General features: G+C 36.5%; 5 protein-coding genes across 6 annotated transcripts; 2 read left to right on the top strand and 3 right to left on the bottom strand.

Moving 5' to 3' along the window:
- Nucleotides 1-356: 356 nt before the first annotated feature.
- Nucleotides 357-1,347, bottom strand: LOC106303384 (U-box domain-containing protein 35-like). The gene is made up of 2 exons (XM_013739667.1): nucleotides 676-1,347; nucleotides 357-539 (listed from the first exon to the last, which is right to left on the bottom strand). The coding sequence occupies exons 1-2, from the start codon at nucleotides 1,345-1,347 to the stop codon at nucleotides 357-359; spliced, it is 855 nt and encodes a 284-aa protein (XP_013595121.1).
- Nucleotides 1,348-2,193: 846 nt separating this feature from the next.
- Nucleotides 2,194-3,191, bottom strand: LOC106304893 (oleosin Bn-V). Its single transcript, XM_013741283.1, has 2 exons — nucleotides 2,783-3,191; nucleotides 2,194-2,551 (listed from the first exon to the last, which is right to left on the bottom strand). Exons 1-2 carry the CDS (start codon nucleotides 3,148-3,150, stop codon nucleotides 2,359-2,361), a joined length of 561 nt encoding a protein of 186 aa, XP_013596737.1. The 5' UTR covers nucleotides 3,151-3,191; the 3' UTR covers nucleotides 2,194-2,358.
- Nucleotides 3,192-4,253: 1,062 nt separating this feature from the next.
- Nucleotides 4,254-5,336, top strand: LOC106306460 (peptide methionine sulfoxide reductase A4, chloroplastic-like). Its single transcript, XM_013743087.1, has 2 exons — nucleotides 4,254-4,867; nucleotides 5,057-5,336. The coding sequence occupies exons 1-2, from the start codon at nucleotides 4,355-4,357 to the stop codon at nucleotides 5,306-5,308; spliced, it is 765 nt and encodes a 254-aa protein (XP_013598541.1). The 5' UTR covers nucleotides 4,254-4,354; the 3' UTR covers nucleotides 5,309-5,336.
- Nucleotides 5,337-5,563: 227 nt separating this feature from the next.
- LOC106306459 (ATP-dependent DNA helicase SRS2-like protein At4g25120) lies at nucleotides 5,564-13,048 on the bottom strand. Of its 2 annotated transcripts, none has more exons than XM_013743086.1 (29): nucleotides 12,847-13,048; nucleotides 11,953-12,754; nucleotides 11,831-11,872; nucleotides 11,551-11,714; nucleotides 10,966-11,179; nucleotides 10,791-10,847; nucleotides 10,600-10,705; nucleotides 10,381-10,514; nucleotides 10,227-10,301; nucleotides 9,989-10,114; nucleotides 9,782-9,913; nucleotides 9,604-9,687; nucleotides 9,327-9,440; nucleotides 9,100-9,200; nucleotides 8,689-8,755; nucleotides 8,513-8,563; nucleotides 8,093-8,170; nucleotides 7,793-7,990; nucleotides 7,641-7,679; nucleotides 7,431-7,502; nucleotides 7,248-7,334; nucleotides 7,127-7,177; nucleotides 6,837-7,042; nucleotides 6,660-6,753; nucleotides 6,502-6,552; nucleotides 6,306-6,368; nucleotides 6,145-6,204; nucleotides 6,006-6,068; nucleotides 5,564-5,888 (listed from the first exon to the last, which is right to left on the bottom strand). In XM_013743086.1, the coding sequence occupies exons 1-29, from the start codon at nucleotides 12,978-12,980 to the stop codon at nucleotides 5,799-5,801; spliced, it is 3,555 nt and encodes a 1,184-aa protein (XP_013598540.1). In that variant the 5' UTR covers nucleotides 12,981-13,048; the 3' UTR covers nucleotides 5,564-5,798. The 2 variants fall into 2 exon arrangements, with proteins under 2 accessions (XP_013598540.1, XP_013598539.1); XM_013743085.1 differs by having other exon boundaries at nucleotides 5,567-5,888; nucleotides 7,793-7,999.
- Nucleotides 13,049-14,292: 1,244 nt separating this feature from the next.
- On the top strand, nucleotides 14,293-16,195 carry LOC106301951 (superoxide dismutase [Fe] 1, chloroplastic-like). Its single transcript, XM_013738444.1, has 8 exons — nucleotides 14,293-14,381; nucleotides 14,555-14,631; nucleotides 14,838-15,026; nucleotides 15,112-15,283; nucleotides 15,368-15,435; nucleotides 15,542-15,568; nucleotides 15,711-15,734; nucleotides 15,820-16,195. The coding sequence occupies exons 2-8, from the start codon at nucleotides 14,572-14,574 to the stop codon at nucleotides 15,925-15,927; spliced, it is 648 nt and encodes a 215-aa protein (XP_013593898.1). The 5' UTR covers nucleotides 14,293-14,381; nucleotides 14,555-14,571; the 3' UTR covers nucleotides 15,928-16,195.
- Nucleotides 16,196-18,950: the final 2,755 nt, after the last annotated feature.

Below are 18,950 nucleotides of genomic sequence, written 5' to 3'. Positions count from 1 at the left end.
TAATGTGGTCACTAGATTGAATATAACGTGTCTATACTCAGGAAGGGTTCACAGAGAAGAACAAATGGAACTCAGATTCTCATTTATGCTTTACCGTCGTATCTTATATCAGCAGACATTATATACCTTCAGAAACTGCAGTCCGTCTTATTTTCGTATTCTTCATTGCATTTTAAAACCTTTCCCCTCAAGTCCTTTTCTATCAATGGAGAATCTGAGACAGAATGCTACTGTTTCTTTTTGTGTAATGAAAGATAGAGACGAAAGACAAAGAATGGATACATAGATTTGTAGAAGAAAGTGTCTGAGAACATCTTGCCGTTTATACACTCAAAAAACTCTACACAGTTTTGGCTTTACTTCAGTCTAGACCTCCACTCCATGATGGCTGTAAAAAGAGTATAGTTGGGCAAAAGGTCCTTGTTATTTAAGGGTGAATCAGTCATCGGCGACGTGTCGTGCTCCTCAAGCCACTTTTCTATCGCATGACGGTCATATGTGTATCCATCAGCTGCAACGCAAGGCTCGTTCATCACGTCCTGCATTGTATAGAACAAGCTCTCACAGTTTCATCACAAGTTCACAACCACTTCCAGCTTAGGCAATAAAAAACCACTACTAGTTACTTGACTTGCAAGTAACCAATAACAAAGAACGAAGATTATGTAGGGTTACCTTAAGTAAGGGGCAAAGGAAATGAGTTGGAGGCTGTGTTGGCACCCCGGAGATTGAATGTCTTGCCTTCTCACCTACTCTTTTCATGCTCTCAAGCGCCGGAAGAACCTGATCTCTTAAATCAGGCCTATCTTTCCCTCGTAGCTCTGTGCAACACAAAGCCAATGCTGTCAACTCACGGGTCTCTTCAACTGGCCAGTTACCCGCTTTCCGATCTAAGATCTTGAGAAACCCATCGTCACTATCCATTGCACTCTCAACAAAGTGTGTCAACGCCATAGGCGGTTTTGCCGTGAGAAGCTGAAGAAGTATTATTCCAAACGAATATACATCTGCCTTCGATGATATCATTCCCGTGCGTTGATACTCAGGATCCATATAACTTATCGTCCCTACAGGGCTTGTTTGTTTGTATATAGTGTACTTAGTTGATAAATGATCGACTTGAACCATCGTTGAGAGTCCAACGTCTCCAACTTTGCTGACAAAGTTGTGATCAAGTAAGATGTTTGCTGGTTTTAGATCACGGTGAATGATCGGTTTAGGCTTTGATTTGTGGAGGAAGACAAGAGCCGCTGCGACTTCCCAAGCGATCCTAATCCGCTCAAACCAGGGGAGTGGCGGAGTGTTGTTGACCTGGAATAGCCTGTCCTCCAAGTTACCGTTTTCCATGTACTCATAAACTAAAGCTCCTTGCTCCGGGCATGCTCCTAGAAGGAGAACCAAGTGCGGGTGCCGAATCTTACTCAAGATTTCGAGCTGCAAAGTATAGAAATCAGAGAGATCAATGTAGGTACCTAGAAAAGAAAAGACTTATATGCTAAAACCAGAGACATCTTCCATTAAGTATGGGCACCAATAGGGATAGGCATATAAACCAAGAAACAAAAACCGAACCAGAAAAACTTAACTCGCAAAGAACTAGTGTTCAAAAATATCCAAATAGAGTTTATACACCTAAATATAGAAATTATATTTAGTTTTAAAATTACCAGATATTTTTAATCCAAATATTTTAAAATTATTCGAATTACCCGAAAGAACCGAATTATTTCAATAGTTTTCTTTTATCCAAAATACTTAAATTTATCAAAATTATCCCAAAACCAAATTGAATCCAAAATTTTGTCACATATTAGTTGATTCCAAACTTGAATTTTGTGAGGAACACATTTCTCCTCGGAATTTCCCGACGGATTAATGTTTCCTCGGAATTCCGTCGGTATATTCCGAGGAAATTCCAAGGAAACCCAAAATTTGGGCTTCCTCGGAATTTCCTCGGGAAATTCTGAGGATTTCATTTTCCGTCGGAATGTCCGTCAGAATACCGATGTTTTCTTGTAGTTAAGAGATGATTGCTGACCGACACGAAAGACCCATTAGTCAACATAACAAAATAGGAACCATGTAACGTCCTTTATCCAAGAAAAGAGAAGAAAGAAAAAGAAGGTCGAACATGTATTCTCGTAAAACAAGACATTTCCCATATAGACGTAACAACTTACAAACAAGGCAAAGAACGTACAACATAAGCTGAGAATAACACAACAAAACATGGTACCGTGTGACAAGAGAACCACACACTTGCACATTATTTATGACAAAGGGAAAAAAACACTATGTGAGATCGGCTTCCCCCTTTTATTATCCACCCTAAACAAATTATTAGAGTCTTGGCTTAATTTAAGTAGTGTGTTGGGTTCCCCGGGTGCGGTCACGGTCGGTGCGGTGGTCACGGTCCCGATCGTGTTCCTCACCTGTATGTTGTTGTCCATAGTAGTAAGCTCTGTCCTTCATATCCTGAGCCTTGCTTCCCAGCTTCATCCTTGCACTGTCCAACTTATCTGACCCCTGTGGGTGCTCTCCCGTTGCATACCTATCCAACGCACACAACCACACATATATGCATCATATTACGTACAGATTTACATTAATATAATAGACACAGACATAACAAGCTAGTCAACTAAAGGCATATGTCGTTATGGTCAAGATAATATCATATCAGATACGTTACCACTTGGCAAAGCATATTTTGTATCGATAATTCATTATTCATATAAACACATATTCTACCAATGTAAACACATGGTAAGTGATTACTTACTTGTAGATCCAAGAGAAGACCGTTATAGCTGCAATGCCAAATCCACCAGAGGAGAGAAAGCCGGTGATCAGCAGTGCGACGGTGATGAGAGCGGGGACTAGGATTGGGCTAAAGATAACAAGCAGTGGAGTGGCAACAATCAATGCAATGACCGTTCCCACAAGGGTGAGACTGGAGAGAACAAGGAGAGATCCACCAGCGGTGACTGCAGTGGTAGCTTTAGCAATCTGCCTAGACTTGGAGTAGTTTTGGCCGGACATATTGTACTGGTCCCGACCAATCATCCCATACTGGTCTCGGTCTCGGCTAATCAATGGATACTGATCTCGGGTGGTGATATCGTGATGGGTTCTAGCTGTATCCGTCATTTTGCTCTTGTTGACTAGAAAAAGAAGACGTTGAATATATGTATAATAGATAAGAGTGTTGAATTGATTAGATATATGAAGAAGGGAAGGGAAGGGACGAGAGTAACGCGTCGATGGTTTCATCATGCATCGTACACCACGTGTTAATGGCGACACCATGCAGCCATTGATGTGTTAACGAGAGAGGTTTACTTGTAGACACGTTTGGTTTGTTGTCTCGAATCCTATGAATGTGGCGTCGTCATTGAACCGAATGTTAAACTCAGAACTGATCATTGGGCTCGTTTAATTTGTGTTCGGGCCTTCCATGAAGTCCTTCTAAAAGGCCTACTAGCTAAGTAGCATTAGCATAGAAGCTTGGTCAGTCGTGCACTTCCCAATTCGGAACCGGAATTGGAATCGAAAGCTTTTAGAAGTTCTCGAAATCTCAATTCCAATACACTTCTAAAAATACATGTTTAAAAAACCCGTTAAAGCTTCCGTTTGGAAATCATGATTTCATTTTAAAAACTCAGTATCATGAATAAGTAAAAAAAAAAAATTATGTTTTTAGTCTATATAAAATTCAAATTAATAGTATCAAAACTAGTACTATAAATTATCTTTGTGCATAATAGTTTTTTTATAAGAGATTTGTCATATACATTCAAATATACTGTGACATATATTTTGAATTATTAAAAATAATTAATTTAATAATATTTTTTATAAGCTTAACATGTTAGTAAGTTTATAATTAAAATATGTAGTTAAGTAAATAGAATAAAATTATTATAGATGAATAAGTGATTTTTATTTTGAATTAGATATTTTTAATCATTAATTTTATAAAATTATTTTATATTATACATATATATTTGGATATAAGCTTCAAACACGTATCCGCTTCATAAATATTTTTAAAAATTTTACTTCTATGTTTTCGTACGATTGCGCTTCCACGTGCTCGATTCCAATTTCACGTAACATAGCTTACCAGCAACATACTAAAAATATAAATATTTTCTGAATGAAAAATAGTTTTTATACATTTTTATTTAATCTTTTTAATTTTCGTACATCTTAAATTTGACTATATGAAATATGAGTGGAATTCTAGAAACTGAAGGAACAGTCTAGTACAAACTTGGATAGAAACATTAAAGCCGTACAACTCTGAAGTTCCCATATATCCACGTCACTCCACCCTCCCTTCCCTTCGATAATGCCAGCTCTCGTCGCCTCTTCACCGGTTATCTCCGCCGCTTCTCTCTCTATACCTCTCCGTTCTCTCTCTAAAGCTGCACACCCTCTATTCAAACCCGTTTCCCCTTTCCCCAAAACCGCTCGTTCCACCATCTCCGTCTATAAACCCCCGATGAACAACCTCTTCAACAGGCTCGGATACGGGTCTCGTTCCCAACAAGACCCGTCTTCCGCGGCTATTGCACAAGGACCCGACGATGATGTTCCTTCGCCAGGTCAGCAGTTCGCGCAGTTCGGCGCAGGTTGCTTTTGGGGACTGGAGTTGGCTTACCAGAGAGTCCCTGGTGTGACGAAAACAGAAGTTGGGTATAGCCATGGGTTCGTGCACAACCCGATATACGAGGATGTCTGTACGGGCATGACGGGACATAACGAGGTTGTTAGAGTTCAGTACGATCCTAAAGAGTGCAGCTTCGAGAACTTGCTTGATGTTTTCTGGAAGCGTCATGATCCCACCACCTTGAATCGTCAGGTCATAGCTTTATCTTGAAAAAAAATCTTGATTTTATTGTATGCATTACATCATGTTGTTAGCTGAAACAGAACATGTTCTTTGGGATGTTGGGTTATGTGGAAGTGACATTGTCATTGCCAATATGTTGAAACAGAACATCATACTGGCTTTTACGTGCTGAGTTGTTTTTTTTTCTTGATCGAGTAGGGGAATGATGTGGGGACGCAGTACCGATCAGGCATATACTACTACACAGACGAGCAAGAGAAGTTAGCTCGTGAATCTTTGGAGAAGCAGGAGAAGATCTTGAACAAGAAGATTGTGACTGAGTTACTTCCCGCCAGGAAATTCTACAGAGCAGAAGAGTACCACCAGCAATACCTGGCTAAAGGCGGTAGCATGGGTCGCAGACAATCAGCTGAGAAAGGTTGCAACGATCCAATCCGATGTTATGGTTAAGGAACTAGTCAGTAGCTCAAGCACATAAAAAGTGAGTTGTCTCGTCAAAGTTCAGTACCCTGTAGATCGCATTCGTGTCTTGTCTTGGTCATTCTATCAATGGTTAATAAGCATCATATGCTGGTATAAATGTGTGTAAGTGTACAAAAACAACCAAAGTGGTGTATCTAAGCATCTTCTCTTGTATTCAAATATATAACGGTTCCCAAACCTAGTATATAAATAACATCTTCTAGGGTTAGTTACAGTCACATTTTATATACAAAACATAAAGTCTTCTTATCTCATAAACTCGTTCAAATGTGGCATCTCGGAGAGATGAGTACTAAAAGATATAAGCTGGAGTTACATCATTAACTGTTTGTTTCAGACTTCTAACTAATGGGAGAATGAAAATCACAATATACCTTTCTCCCATCTGGAAATCGAAATCATTTCCAGGCTCCATAATTTTATCATATTGACGAACTGAAGCTATACATCAACAATCTCACAATGATTTGTACTGCTCGATCAAACGGGAGGCATGGAGACGTGATGTTGGGACCACCGTGCATCCTAGACTATGCAGAAACGAGATCTGCCAACCCAAAAACATTAACAACAATCCTATCATCTTCTAGTTTTCGGTTGGCCAAAATGCAAGCTACACTGAAGTATTGTGCAATGGTTGGATGAATAGTACACAGCTTATTACCTGTTTACTTGTTGCTTCCGATGTGCCCATTGAATTTTCAATTCTGAGTTTCTGGAAATGCTCCTGAAACATAATTTTTCCCAAGTGTAAGGAGTGAGTTGACTTGTTGTTTCTTGCTTTCTCAAAATAGACACATTACCTGTTTCTCTCGCATTATATGAGCTCGTGTGTCTGCAGGAAGTTGTTCCCACCTAAGTACCTGACATCCCCAAAATGCACAGGAACATGGGCACAACAATCTTAGTTCCCTTTTGTATATCGGCTCATTAATGTGACAGTGTTTTTGGATAACATGCTTACATGTTCTGCGTATTGGAACGCTTCATCGGAAGTCAATGATGATTTAAGTGCTCGTAAGACATCCTAACAAAATAATGCAGCATCCAATTAGTCACCAAAGCATATTCTACACTCTGTATGGCTTAGTAGGCTTTAACCAGTAAGTTTATGAATAAATATCTAGATGAGACCAAATGAAATGAGAGAGATATACAACCTTGTGCTTCTCCTTCTTGATGGCCAAACGTTCACCAATCACAAACCTTACCTGCATGTACAAAAATATTGTCATCAAAGGTAAGCTAAGAACATTGCTTAGCGCTTACATCAAATGGTAGAGAACTGTTGCAGACAAATTGAGTATGCAATACTCACTTTGTCAATCAGCCTCTTCGGGTCCTGGAATGCTTGTTTCTTAGCCCAGATGTGAAATAAGTGAGAGACAACTGATCTAACCTCCACATCAAATCTGTTGAGGAAAAAAGTTACTACACCTTTGAATGAACCAGACAAAACACTGCCAAATAATATAGTTATGATGGCTATCGTAACCTCTTAAGGAAATTGTTCCCATTGAGTGCACATGCGGCTTCTATTGACTCCTCGGTAGCATCATCTACTGGAATGTTCATCATATTGTTATCGGTTGGTTTATTATCTTCATGCTTTAATTCTGTTCCAAAATCGGACACACTCTGCTCAGTCTTGTTTGGAAGGTTTTGATGAACTTTTCTGCAGTCATTTGTGCTCAGGTCTCCCTACAAAAAAGAAGTAAAAAAAAAACTCTTACTAGCGCTTTCACATTATCATGCATAAATTTGCTAACAAACTGAGTTCTGAACCTGTAGAAGATGGCTCGGAATCTCTGTAAGAAACCGTGAGGGTTGGAGCACCTAGATGGAAGATCATTAGTCAGACACAAAGTTTGAGAGGAAAATTTCACAAATCATGTGTAGCACTAACCTGCCAGTTCGAATCCACTGTCACGTACAAGAAAAATAATTTCTTGCGAGCACGAGTCATAGCAACATACAGAAGGCGACGCTCTTCCTACAATTTAAACAACCAACGCGCTAAATATACATTTCTAGAGGTGGGAAGTGGGCAGAGGGTTAATGAAAAGTTCAGGAAAATGCAGAGTGATACCTCAAGTGATGTTCCACCCTCCGATGCAGTACCGTTAGACTCATGCAATAGGGGAATCTCGTTATCATTAGCCTGTTCAGCAAAACTTGGATTCAAACTAGGCCAAGGAATTTTTTGTTTCATTGATTCTATAAAGAAACGTATTTGATATTATGCTACGTCCATATCTGTCAACAGCTCGGCCAAAAAAAAAACAGAGATGAATTATACCTTGATTATGAAAACTACGTCCCACTCCAAACCTTTAGACTGCATAAGGACAAATAAGAGACATAAGCCGATATTTCCATTACCACCTGAAGTAACTAATTCTATAACTAATGGATTCCAAACTGTGGACTGTTCGAGTGGATGACAAAAACCTGATGAATGGTGGTTAATGTGACAGAATTTTGATTGTCATGTCTTCTTAGACGAAAATTTTCAGTTTCGCGCTCAGAGATATAGTTGATAAATGAGTTAAGTTGATTGCAGCCTTTCTTTTCTTTGACTGCATCCACTTCTTCTCCAGTTGTGGTGCAATGAGTGGAAAGAAACTCCGCTACATCATCCATTAAGTACTGGAGAACCTACAAAACAGGAAGTCATTCCCCCAAAATATTTTTAAAACATGCATATGGAAAAATGATTGTTCAGAATTTTGAAGAGCAAAAGCCACGTACAGATCTAAGATCGTTGTCTTCATTAAGCAGTTTTCCCCCATCGTTATCCACAACTGCTCGTTGCTCAAGAAGGTATTTCTAGAAGTTGAAACAATATGAGCAGGTAAGCGGGATCGAGAAAGAAACAGTATGATATTGCACAAAATGTTTGTAAGGAAAGACAGTAAATCTTCAAAGCAAAGGCACATGTTCATAAACTATTTTCAAGTGAAAGTTATACTGTAGGCATATAATCATTTGATACTAATATCTTTCAAGAATGAAATTGGATTGTCAAGCATAAGGTCCAAATTTATTTCAATCTCAACATCGCATATCAAGAAAATTTATATGTCTTGCATGTTTTTGTAACTCTATAGATAACGGTCCAGGATAATAGTTATAAGCATGGCATCACGCAAGACACAAAAACTAATTTACCTGTGGTATCATATTTGCCACACATGTTACTACAGCTGAAAGTGATTGTTCCTGCAAATAATTACGAAGGCATTAGTAGTGCTAAGTTGAAATAAGCATGATCACTTCAACTAATGAGAAATGAGTAATGATTGATGCGTTCATTGTATCTAAAGACCGGGAAACAAATATTTTACCCTATCAACCAGCTTTGCTACCATGTTAAGAGTTTGCAACACTTTACGTCCCTGGGTAAGCTGGTTCCTGGGTTAATCAAACGAAGCTAATAAGTTTTACAGGACACATGAATTAAGGTAACAGGACTCTGAGGGGATATAATTTACAGCATCTCATTCTTAGAATCTGGATATAGTGATATACACATTAAATATACACACAGTGTCACCAAAATCTGGGTGATAAAACGACATATATCAATCACACAAGTATGCATCATGAAAAACAGAAGCAGGCACATTTATATGAGAAAACTTGTATGTATGTCCCAGACTCCCAGTACATAAACCTAGAAGCAATTGGTATTTTCAATTCAAAATAAAACTAAAGCAGTATTATATAGCTTTCTTAATGTATTCATCAAGCAATACCTCTTGAAGGTACCAGAAATTTTGGCACTGAAGATATCAGTTGCAGCTGAAATGAAGCTGCATTTCCTACTAGTGGAGATTTTGTCAATATGATCTATAACCTGCAAACGGTGGTAAATAAATTATTTGACTAACAGCCTATTTCCTGATAGCCAAAGCTGAGAAAGAAAAAAGTATATTAAAAATAATCATAAATGAAATAAAACGAGAGCAAATGAGGTACAAACCCTTTTCTTTTCCTCTTTCTCAAAAGGAAGTAATGCCTTAAACACTCGTCGATACGAAAGATCATCACATTCGGAAAATGTTGTTCTCAGCATGGCCAAAATGATCCGCACAACCTAACGTCGAAAAAATATATGTATTCTCTCTATTAGATGGAGCTTATCCTCTGAAATATGCAAAGCTAAGGTAGTCATGCGGAGGAACTTTCAATGTCAAGAGGTGAGATACATGGAGATCATGCAACCATTAAAAAGATGAGCTACTTATGAGGCAATCTACCTTTTTCCTGTAGAAAGCTACACCATGAACGTTGAATGGTATTTTCCTCTGCCGGAATGCATTTTGAAAGACTTTACCTGACACCTGAATATCAGTACATCGTCACTTACCAACACCTATATATGTTAAAGAGCTTTTTACGTTATGACAATATGTCACTGAGGAGAAAAGGACTGACCTGCCTCCTATACAAGATGGCAATATCTCCATGGGAGCAACAAGGTGTTGAGCCATCATTCGTGATTTCAATTATTTTGTCAATAACAAATGCACACTGTGCTTCCTCGTTATGGCATTCCTTGACAGTAATCTATACTGGGTTGAAACATCAAAAATTTAGCCGTAGCGATTAACACAATTTCCCATAGAGATAAGTTCATCTTGCCTTAGATCCCTGAGAGTTTTCAGACGATATGCTTTTAGATTGGCACCGCTTCGTATTGTTTTTTATAATAGAAAATGCAGCTTCCACAATATGGCGGGAAGATCGATAGTTTTTTATCAGTCGGACCTGAACCAAAAGCAGTAAGACGAAATTTCAGTGACGTAAGCTTTTTGTTTTGAAGCTTGTGCATCATATGTGGTATAGTCTTTAAGAATTAATTCAGATCGAGAAGCCAAACCTCTTTGTAATTTGGGAAATTTCGGCGAAATGAATCAAATCCTGAACTGTCCGCCCCGTTAAAACCGAAGATGGACTGCGAGAAAAGAGCCGTCATGCTTCCATTTTCAAATAATCAAACAAAGAGAAGTCAGTTATGTTTGCAAATAAGGTACCTGATCATCATCACCAACAATAGTTATGTGATTATGAGATCCCAGCATTCGTAGAAGCTTGTACTGCATTGTGCTAGTGTCCTGGAATTCATCAACTATGATGGCTTTCCAGGTGTCTTGGCATTCCTTAAATACTTTCATTGCAAATACACGTAAGCACAAGGAAATATCGAGTGTCATACATCTTAAAGCCAGAAAATTTTATTTATGTGGCTTTACCTTCAGGAAAGTCGGAGAGCAGGGTGACCGAACAACTAATCAAATCATGATAGTCCAGAGCATCACAAGCTTTAAGGATATCACTGTAGTTTCCAAGAATTTTTGCCTGTATCAGCACAGGTAGACTATTCATATCGTATGGTCTTTACTTTATAGTAGAGATGCTTGAAAGAAAAATCTAGCTGACTTACTCCAATCTCATTGCCCATCTTACGGCACTCCTCCGGAGTTCTACCGGAAGCCTTTGCCTAAAATGCAAAAAAAAAGTTGAAAATAACGAATGTTAAGAGAAACTAAATGTGAAAGACAGCATACACGCACTATCAATAGACAATAAAGTAGATTATTAAATTCAGGATTGTCAACCTGGGTCACATATTTTTGCCATTTCTTTGATCTATCCTTGGCATATTCAGGACACACTGCTCCAGCACCGGCTCCACTCAGACCTTCCGCAGATTCACATGCACCTGATGTACTGTTTCCGTTCTTCCCCTCCTCATATAAACGCGTTGCTTCAATAATTGCTCTTCTTTGTTGCCCATGTCCATACACTGAAAATTCAGATGTACGTTGTAACCTGTGACGGTAGGAAAGGTATAAGGGACACGAATCCATGAATCTATAACCTTCAAGGTGTCAATCAGTGTCATGTAACTAACAACTACAAACGAACAGTAATATAGAATTAGTGAATCACCAACTCTGCAGTGCAGATAATTATTCTAACAAGAACAGATTTTCATCACCTAAACTTGTTTTCAACTATTACCTCCGTTTCCTGGCGTTATAGGTTAAGTCACCAAGTTAACAACATACGAGGTAAAAAAATTCAGTGTTGGAAAAAAAAAAAAAAACGTTTCACGACCTCTACCTACATTTTGACTCACGATTAACCACCAAAGGAAGAACTAACAAATTTACCAAGCAATTTAAAACCCATATTCTCACTTGTCTGCGTGCATCCGGCAAAGCTGCAAGGAAAATGAATGGAATGTGCTGATTGTTATTTCTTTGGCTGCTTTCTTTCCAGCAGATTTTCCTATACGCTCTCTCATCTCAGCGGTTGCCGCTGTAGTGAAAGTCATTGCAAGGATATTTGATGGCTGTAGACCCTATTAAGTTAAAAAGAACACAAAACGTGTGAAGACAGTTTCAAATCTAATTTCATAAATAAGATCTCAAGTACGGAAGATGTTTCAAATCATTCACAGGCGATAACTGATCATACCTCATTGAGCAACACTAAGACACGGCCAACCATGGTGGAAGTCTAACATGGAAAAGGGAATAATTAGCACTGACAAAAAAAAGTCTTGCGTCACAGGAAAAGTAGTGTAATTAGATACCGACCTTTCCACTTCCAGGACCAGCAATAACCATTAAAGGAGTTGAAATATCACTACAGGCAGCATCACGCTGTCTATCATTCAAAGACTGCATATATTTTGAACACTCCTCAGGCATGCTAGTGATCAATGCAGGATCAGCAGCAACGGTAGCCTCTTCATACTCTAACTTGACCTCGGAGTCTGGCTCAGACATTTTAACACCCCTAGAATCCAATCCACCCTCAAGGTCACTGCTTTTATTATCTTTAGACGGTGTCTGAGTCATGCTGGTACTTGGAGTTTGACAAGCTATTTTCCTCGCTGACTGTTCACAGATAGCGTCAATCTCCTCCAAAACGGAATCATCAAATTCATCATCAAGAAGTGAAGAATTGCTCTGATAATCTCTGGAAGGAGCCTCAGTCATGCTGGTGTTTGGAGTTTGACATGCTGCTTTTCTCACTGACTGCTCACAGATAGCGTCAATCTCTTCCAAAATGGAATCATCAATCTCATCATCAAGAAGTGAAGAAGTAGAGCAACCACCACCATAGCTTAGTGTAACTCTTTCTGACTCGTCCTTCAGAGGAGTAACAAATGGGTCTGATGAAACTCTGTGATCCGCAGAAACCTCAGAACGAGATGCATCTAAGACCTCCTTATCCAGACTAAAATCAGGAGAAGGGATGCTCATACCAACATGAGATGACTCGAACCCTGTTTTAAAGCGTTTGTGAGGTGTATTCCCTGATAACTCCATAAGAGGGGTCCTTCTGAAGCTAGAATTGTGAGAAATGGATTCACTACCCATCGATTCCTTGTTTCTGCAACGCCGAGTAGAGAAATTTATCACATTTTACACCAAATCCGATGAACCCAACGCCAATCAATTGAAAAGAAGAAGAAAAAATCGAACCTTTTAGGAAAAGGAGTGGAGGAGTTAGCTGCATTCTCAGATGGCCTTTTCGCGATCCTGAAGCACTGAGAGATCCGAGTCGTATGACTGTTCTCTTGATTCCACATTCCTCTGTTCGGCGGGTGATTCTCCATCTTCCTCGCTCACTTTTTCCCAAGAAAGAGAGGGAAAATTAGAACCCTACCGAGACACCGTGTTCCGACAAGGGATTATCTTTGCCGGTCAATAGATATTTCAGTTGGACCTTGCCCTTATTGGGCCCTTAAATAGATATATTAGTTGGGCTTCACCCATATTGGGCTGCAAACAGTTCTATCACCGTAAAACACAAATCAAACTGCTCGAGAACCGATTACATACATAGGAGCGATAAGTACATGTACGAAACTTTCTAACAGAAACGTACTCGAAAGTTATGAAACATGACAAAATTTGTTATGAGAAGATTTAAAGATGTAATTGCATATATTTTTAAAATGAACAAGACTTAGGTTTTAAATTTACCTCTCTTTTTATTACCAATCAAAATGACAGCTAGATTAATAATAAAATAGATTAAATTTATTTTAAAAAATCTGAAATAATTGAAAAAAAAATAATAACGCTAATTTTAATGATAATAACGTCACTAACTAAACCCTAAACTTTAAATCTATACTCTAAACTCAAATCCTAAACCCTAAACCCAAACCGTAAACCCTAAACATAAACCCTATATCTTAAACCCAAATCCTAAACCCTAAACCCAAACTGTAAACCCTAAACTCAAATCATATATCCTAAAATCAAATCATAGATTCTAAACTCAAACCATATATCCAAACTTAATCCCTACACCCTAACCTAAAATCGTAAACCCTGAACCCAAATCCTATATCCTAAAAGTTTGGGTTAATGTTGATGTTGTTTCTTTAGGGTTTAAGATTTGGGTTTAGAGTTTAGGTTTGGGTTTAAGATCAAGGATTTGAGTTAAAGGTGTAGGGTTTGGGTTTAGAGTTTACAGTTTGGGTTTAGTATTTAAGATTTAAGATTTGAGTTTAAGATATAGGGTTTGGGTTTAGGGTTTAGAGTTTAGGTTTAGAATTTAGGGTTTAGGATTTAAGGTTTATATTTAAGGTTTAGGGTTTAAAATTTAAGATTTAAGGTTTAGTTAGTGGCGTTAGCGTCATTAAAATGAATGTTATTATTTTTTTGAATTATTTTAGATTTTTTTTTAAAAAAAATAATATATTTTATTATTAATCTATGTGGTATTTTGATCGGTAATAAGAATGAGAGCTGAATTTAAAGTTTGACGAGAACCTACGTTTTGTTCTTTTAAAATACATTAGAAAAGAAAAATTGTCAATAATTGTGACACGTACATTTTAGATGAGCCACCGAGCGAGATTAAATAAAACTGTACTGCAAAAGAGGATGGTCGTACATATGATATGTAGTACTGTGACATGTACGACGCAACCAAAACCAAACAAAAACCCGAAGACAGAGAGATCGTTGGCGTGTGTTCTCCTGACTTGCCCCGAAACTTTGAGGTTCTGATTCTATCTATGGTCCACTTTGTAGCTTCCTGTTCAAGTTTTGCTCATCTCTTACTTAAGTTTAATTTAATTTGTATATCGATCTATCTATATGTTTTATGTGTGTTTGTAAGAATATTGATTCATTAAAGACCATCTCTCGATGCTATGTTGTTTGGAATGTGCAGATTCTATTATAAAAGAAATGGCTGCTTCAAGTGCTGTAACCGCTGACTACGTTCTCAAGCCACCTCCATACTCTCTGGTATGATTTCATTTATTCATGGTGGGAACGGTCAAGTAGGTGTTCACGTCGGATGTGAGGACTGTTAAAAGCATAAATTAAAACTTGGGGACCAAGAAAATTGTTCTCTGTGTTCTTTCCTTAGAGGACCTATTGGAAAAGTTTGGAGTGTTATGTTTAAGTGAGAGCGATTTTGATGAAATATTGTTTGGTACAAAAATTGAAAGGATGCTTTGGAGCCGCATATGAGCCGACAAACTCTGGAGTTTCACTGGGGAAAGCATCACAGGGCTTACGTGGACAACCTCAAGAAACAGGTTCTTGGATCCGATCTTGAAGGCAAGACCTTAGACCACATCATCCTCAACACTTACAACAATGGCGACCTACTCCCTGCTTTCAACAACGCTGCTCAGGTAACAATATAAACCCAATTTCTTATTTGGGCTTTTAAAAGGGTGTATGATTGTTTAGCTGATTCGGTGATGTGTATATATGTAGGCATGGAACCACGAGTTCTTCTGGGAATCAATGAAACCAGGTGGTGGTGGAAAACCATCAGGAGAGCTTCTTGCTCTGCTTGAAAGAGATTTCACTTCTTATGAGAAGTTTTATGATGAGTTCAATGCTGCTGCTGCCACTCAATTCGGAGCTGGCTGGGCCTGGCTTGCTTGTAAGTTGACTGATCTCAGTTTAGGGTTTCATGTTGAACAGCTTCACATAAATATTTTAATCTCTTTCCTTTCTCTTCTTCCAGACGCAGATAACAAACTCAAAGTAATGAAAACTCCAAATGCTGTGAATCCCCTTGTGCTTGGTTCTTTTGTAAGTATTCCAATCAAGAACTTGAATACAGAGTTAACTTGATTAGAAATCATCTTACAATTATTACATGTTCTTAAAAAATAATCATGGTGTTGCTTTCCTGCAGCCATTGCTTACCATTGACGTCTGGGAGGTATAGTAAATACTTTATAGCCCATATCAAATACAGTTTTTGTCATAGTTTATGCTACAATTTTATTTTATTTTTGGTAATAAGTTTATGCTACAAATTTATTGATCTCTTTCTTTAATCTTCAATTTGCTACATGGAACAGCATGCTTACTATCTAGACTTTCAGGTAATGTAATATTATAACATAACGGTTCTTTTTTCAGTTTTTTTTTTTGTGGATTGTTGTAATTTTTTTCTTTGTATTTGAGCAGAATCGAAGACCGGATTACATAAAGACATTCATGAACAATCTTGTGTCTTGGGAGGCTGTTAGTTCCAGACTTCACGCTGCCAAGGCTGCTTCTTCCTCTTCTGCTTAAGCAGGAATCAACAGACATTTTCGGACCACCTCTCTCTTTTTTTTTCAAAGACCACCTGTCTCGTTTTTGTAATGCGTCATCGACTTATGCATTACTGAAGTTTCTCAATAAAATATTGGTCGTATAATAAGGACACAGCTCTCTCTTGTTGTAATGTGTCATTCATCTATTTCTTGTCTATTAAAATTTTATTTATCGTGTAAATTTGTAATGAAAACTACCATGTTCTCCTATTTGTGGGATGTTTTTTTGTGTGTATTAGTTTTCACTTGTCATCAGTGTTTTTAAAACCGGACCGACCCGATGGTTGGACCGGGTTCGACCGTGAACCGGTTATATAGCCGGGTTGGTCTAGTAATTGGTTCGACCATGAACCGACCACATAGCCGGATTATATTTCAAAGTTATTAAACCAATAAAAACCACTAAAAATATCGAAAATCTATAAATCATCCATATAAACAAGAAACTAATTTATATTTATAATATTTTATGTTCAAAATTGATTTATATTTTAACTATGCATCATGTTTACTAATATTACTTTTATATTTACATACTAAAAAAAATATTAAACCATATTATTGAACCAGGTTCGACCGGGTCGAACCATATTGAACCGTGACCCAAAATATTTCCGGTTCAGCTTCCGGTCCGGTTTTAAAAACACTGCTTGTCATCTATAACTCGCATGCATAGTCCATATTTGAACAGCATATTCAACGTTTTTTGGTATATCAAGTCAACTATTGAATATTTTTAGCATTTCCATTATAATATGCTTTTTATACATTGAACTAATTCGAAGGCTTTCTATGCGACCTATGTCCTATTTACGAGGGTTTTTAAAAAAAAAAAAATCAATTAATATTGCCCTGCATTTTTTCTATGATATTTACTTGGGTTCATATACCCAAAAATACCTTTACTGCATTTTTGGTCTATACAAACCTTACTTTATTTCCTTCTAACATTCAATCAATATTTGTCGAAGTAATCCCAACTTTATCTTCTCTATATATTTTTTGTATCCAGTTAACATGTCTTTTAATTGATTTTAATAATTTTTTCATTCAGTTTTAATGTTAAATTTATTTTCTATTTTTATTTTATTTCATTTTATTTCTCTTCTATTTTATTTCATTTTATAAGAAGTAAAAGTAAAAACGAATACCATAAAAAAAAATTCTACACATATACAATTTTATGTTAATACCCCTAAAACCGATATTTGTGTTTTATTTTAATAGCACTAAAATAAATATCGTTTGTTTGCAAGAAAATATTTTTCCTTCTTATTTTAATTTAGATAATTTTAAATAGGATTGAAACTATAGTATTAAACTGTCAGGTTAGGTCACAGCTCATGTTTAAAAAATATTTTGTGGATTTTTCTATGGTTTTTTTCCCTAAAATATAGTTAGAGAATGGTATATATGGCGAGACCCAACCGAGTATTCTTTTGAAGCTTATCTATTAACATTAAGTAGATATAGTTGTTCACAATGAAAATTAAATATTTATCATCTCGCTATATAAATAGATAAATTTAAAATCGTAAATTTTAATATATGATGTTTAACACCTTTCCAAACTCATCTTAGTTAATCATTGTTTGCGTGGTTATTTGTCTCTGGTTTTGACGCGTTGGAATATACAGTATTTGTGCGTTAGACCATGATTAACCTGAGGTTCTTCTTGACTTCCGCTAAGAACTCATTCTAAGAACCCTGGGTTAATCATGCTCTTATCTAAATTTATTCGACTGAATTGTTCTGATGATGAGATTTGGTATTCGGTCTTTAAAAAAAATAACCGAGGTTCGGTCTTTAAAAATAGTTTTAATCTATACTATTAAATCAGAATCTCTAATAGGATTCTGCCATTGGCTTTTCATCATATTTACAATAGTATGCCAATGGCATTTAATTTTAATATAGATATTATTTATTTAAATTAAACAACAGAATATTCTCTATATTTAGGATAATTAATATTTTCCATATTTCTTTTGTGAGTTATTATAGTTCTAATTTATATGCAAAACAACACCTTAATTATAATCTAACTATGTGACACGTTTAATCACCTAAAAACCAATAGCACTACATTTAAAAAATTGATATCACGATTAGAAATCTAATCCACCTTGCTCTTATATTTTGATCCCATATTGCCATCTAAATAATACTCTCATACATAGAAGTCTAATCCATCTTACTTTTATACTTATATTACTTAGGAAAATATTTTTTGCGCAGTCATATATGTTCATATCGTGGGATTAGTCATTGATGTTATAAAAGACTGCGAGTCTGCGAACATACTTCGTTTAATGTCTTTGAGCTCAGAAAAAGTTGATGTAAAATGGCTCTTTTATAAAATTGATGATACATAATATAGTTACATTTTCATTTATCATCATACTTTATGAGTTTACTTTGTATAACACTTATGTAACTATGATAATTATTATGTATTCTTTTAAACGATGAAATTATTTTTATATTTTAATCAAAACATACAATTTAAATAAATTGGAATGATGATTCTTATTAATTTAAATAAGACAGGGAAGAAAAATTGCAAAAACTTAATTATTAAATTAAATTTATATAAAGCCCATAATCTTTTTTGAGCTCAGAACCTTCTACTACCTAATTGATTGATTACTTATCTTTTCCCTTTTTGATTGAACTAATATTCTTTAGATGTTTAATTACAATTTGAATATAGTTTCTAAAATGTTGACAAAAATGTATATAGTTTCTAAAATATTTCGGAAACTTAACAAAAAGCTAAAAACTTTAAGAATATCTATCCAAATTCTTATTAAAAATTACTATCAATTATAAGACGGGTTATACAAACATATTAGTGAATAAATATATGGGTTAATAATTTTGTCAACAAAATTTAGTTTCGCGCTTTGAGAACCCGGTTCAAACTATAGTATTCAGCTTAAAAACCAAAGATTTGGTATCCGGTCTTTATTATATACGGATCAAAGATGAGTTGACCGA

Source organism: Brassica oleracea, chromosome C7, assembly GCF_000695525.1.
Source record: "Brassica oleracea var. oleracea cultivar TO1000 chromosome C7, BOL, whole genome shotgun sequence".
Classification (NCBI taxonomy): Eukaryota; Viridiplantae; Streptophyta; class Magnoliopsida; order Brassicales; family Brassicaceae; genus Brassica; species Brassica oleracea.
This window is presented reverse-complemented; position numbering and strand designations above follow the sequence as displayed.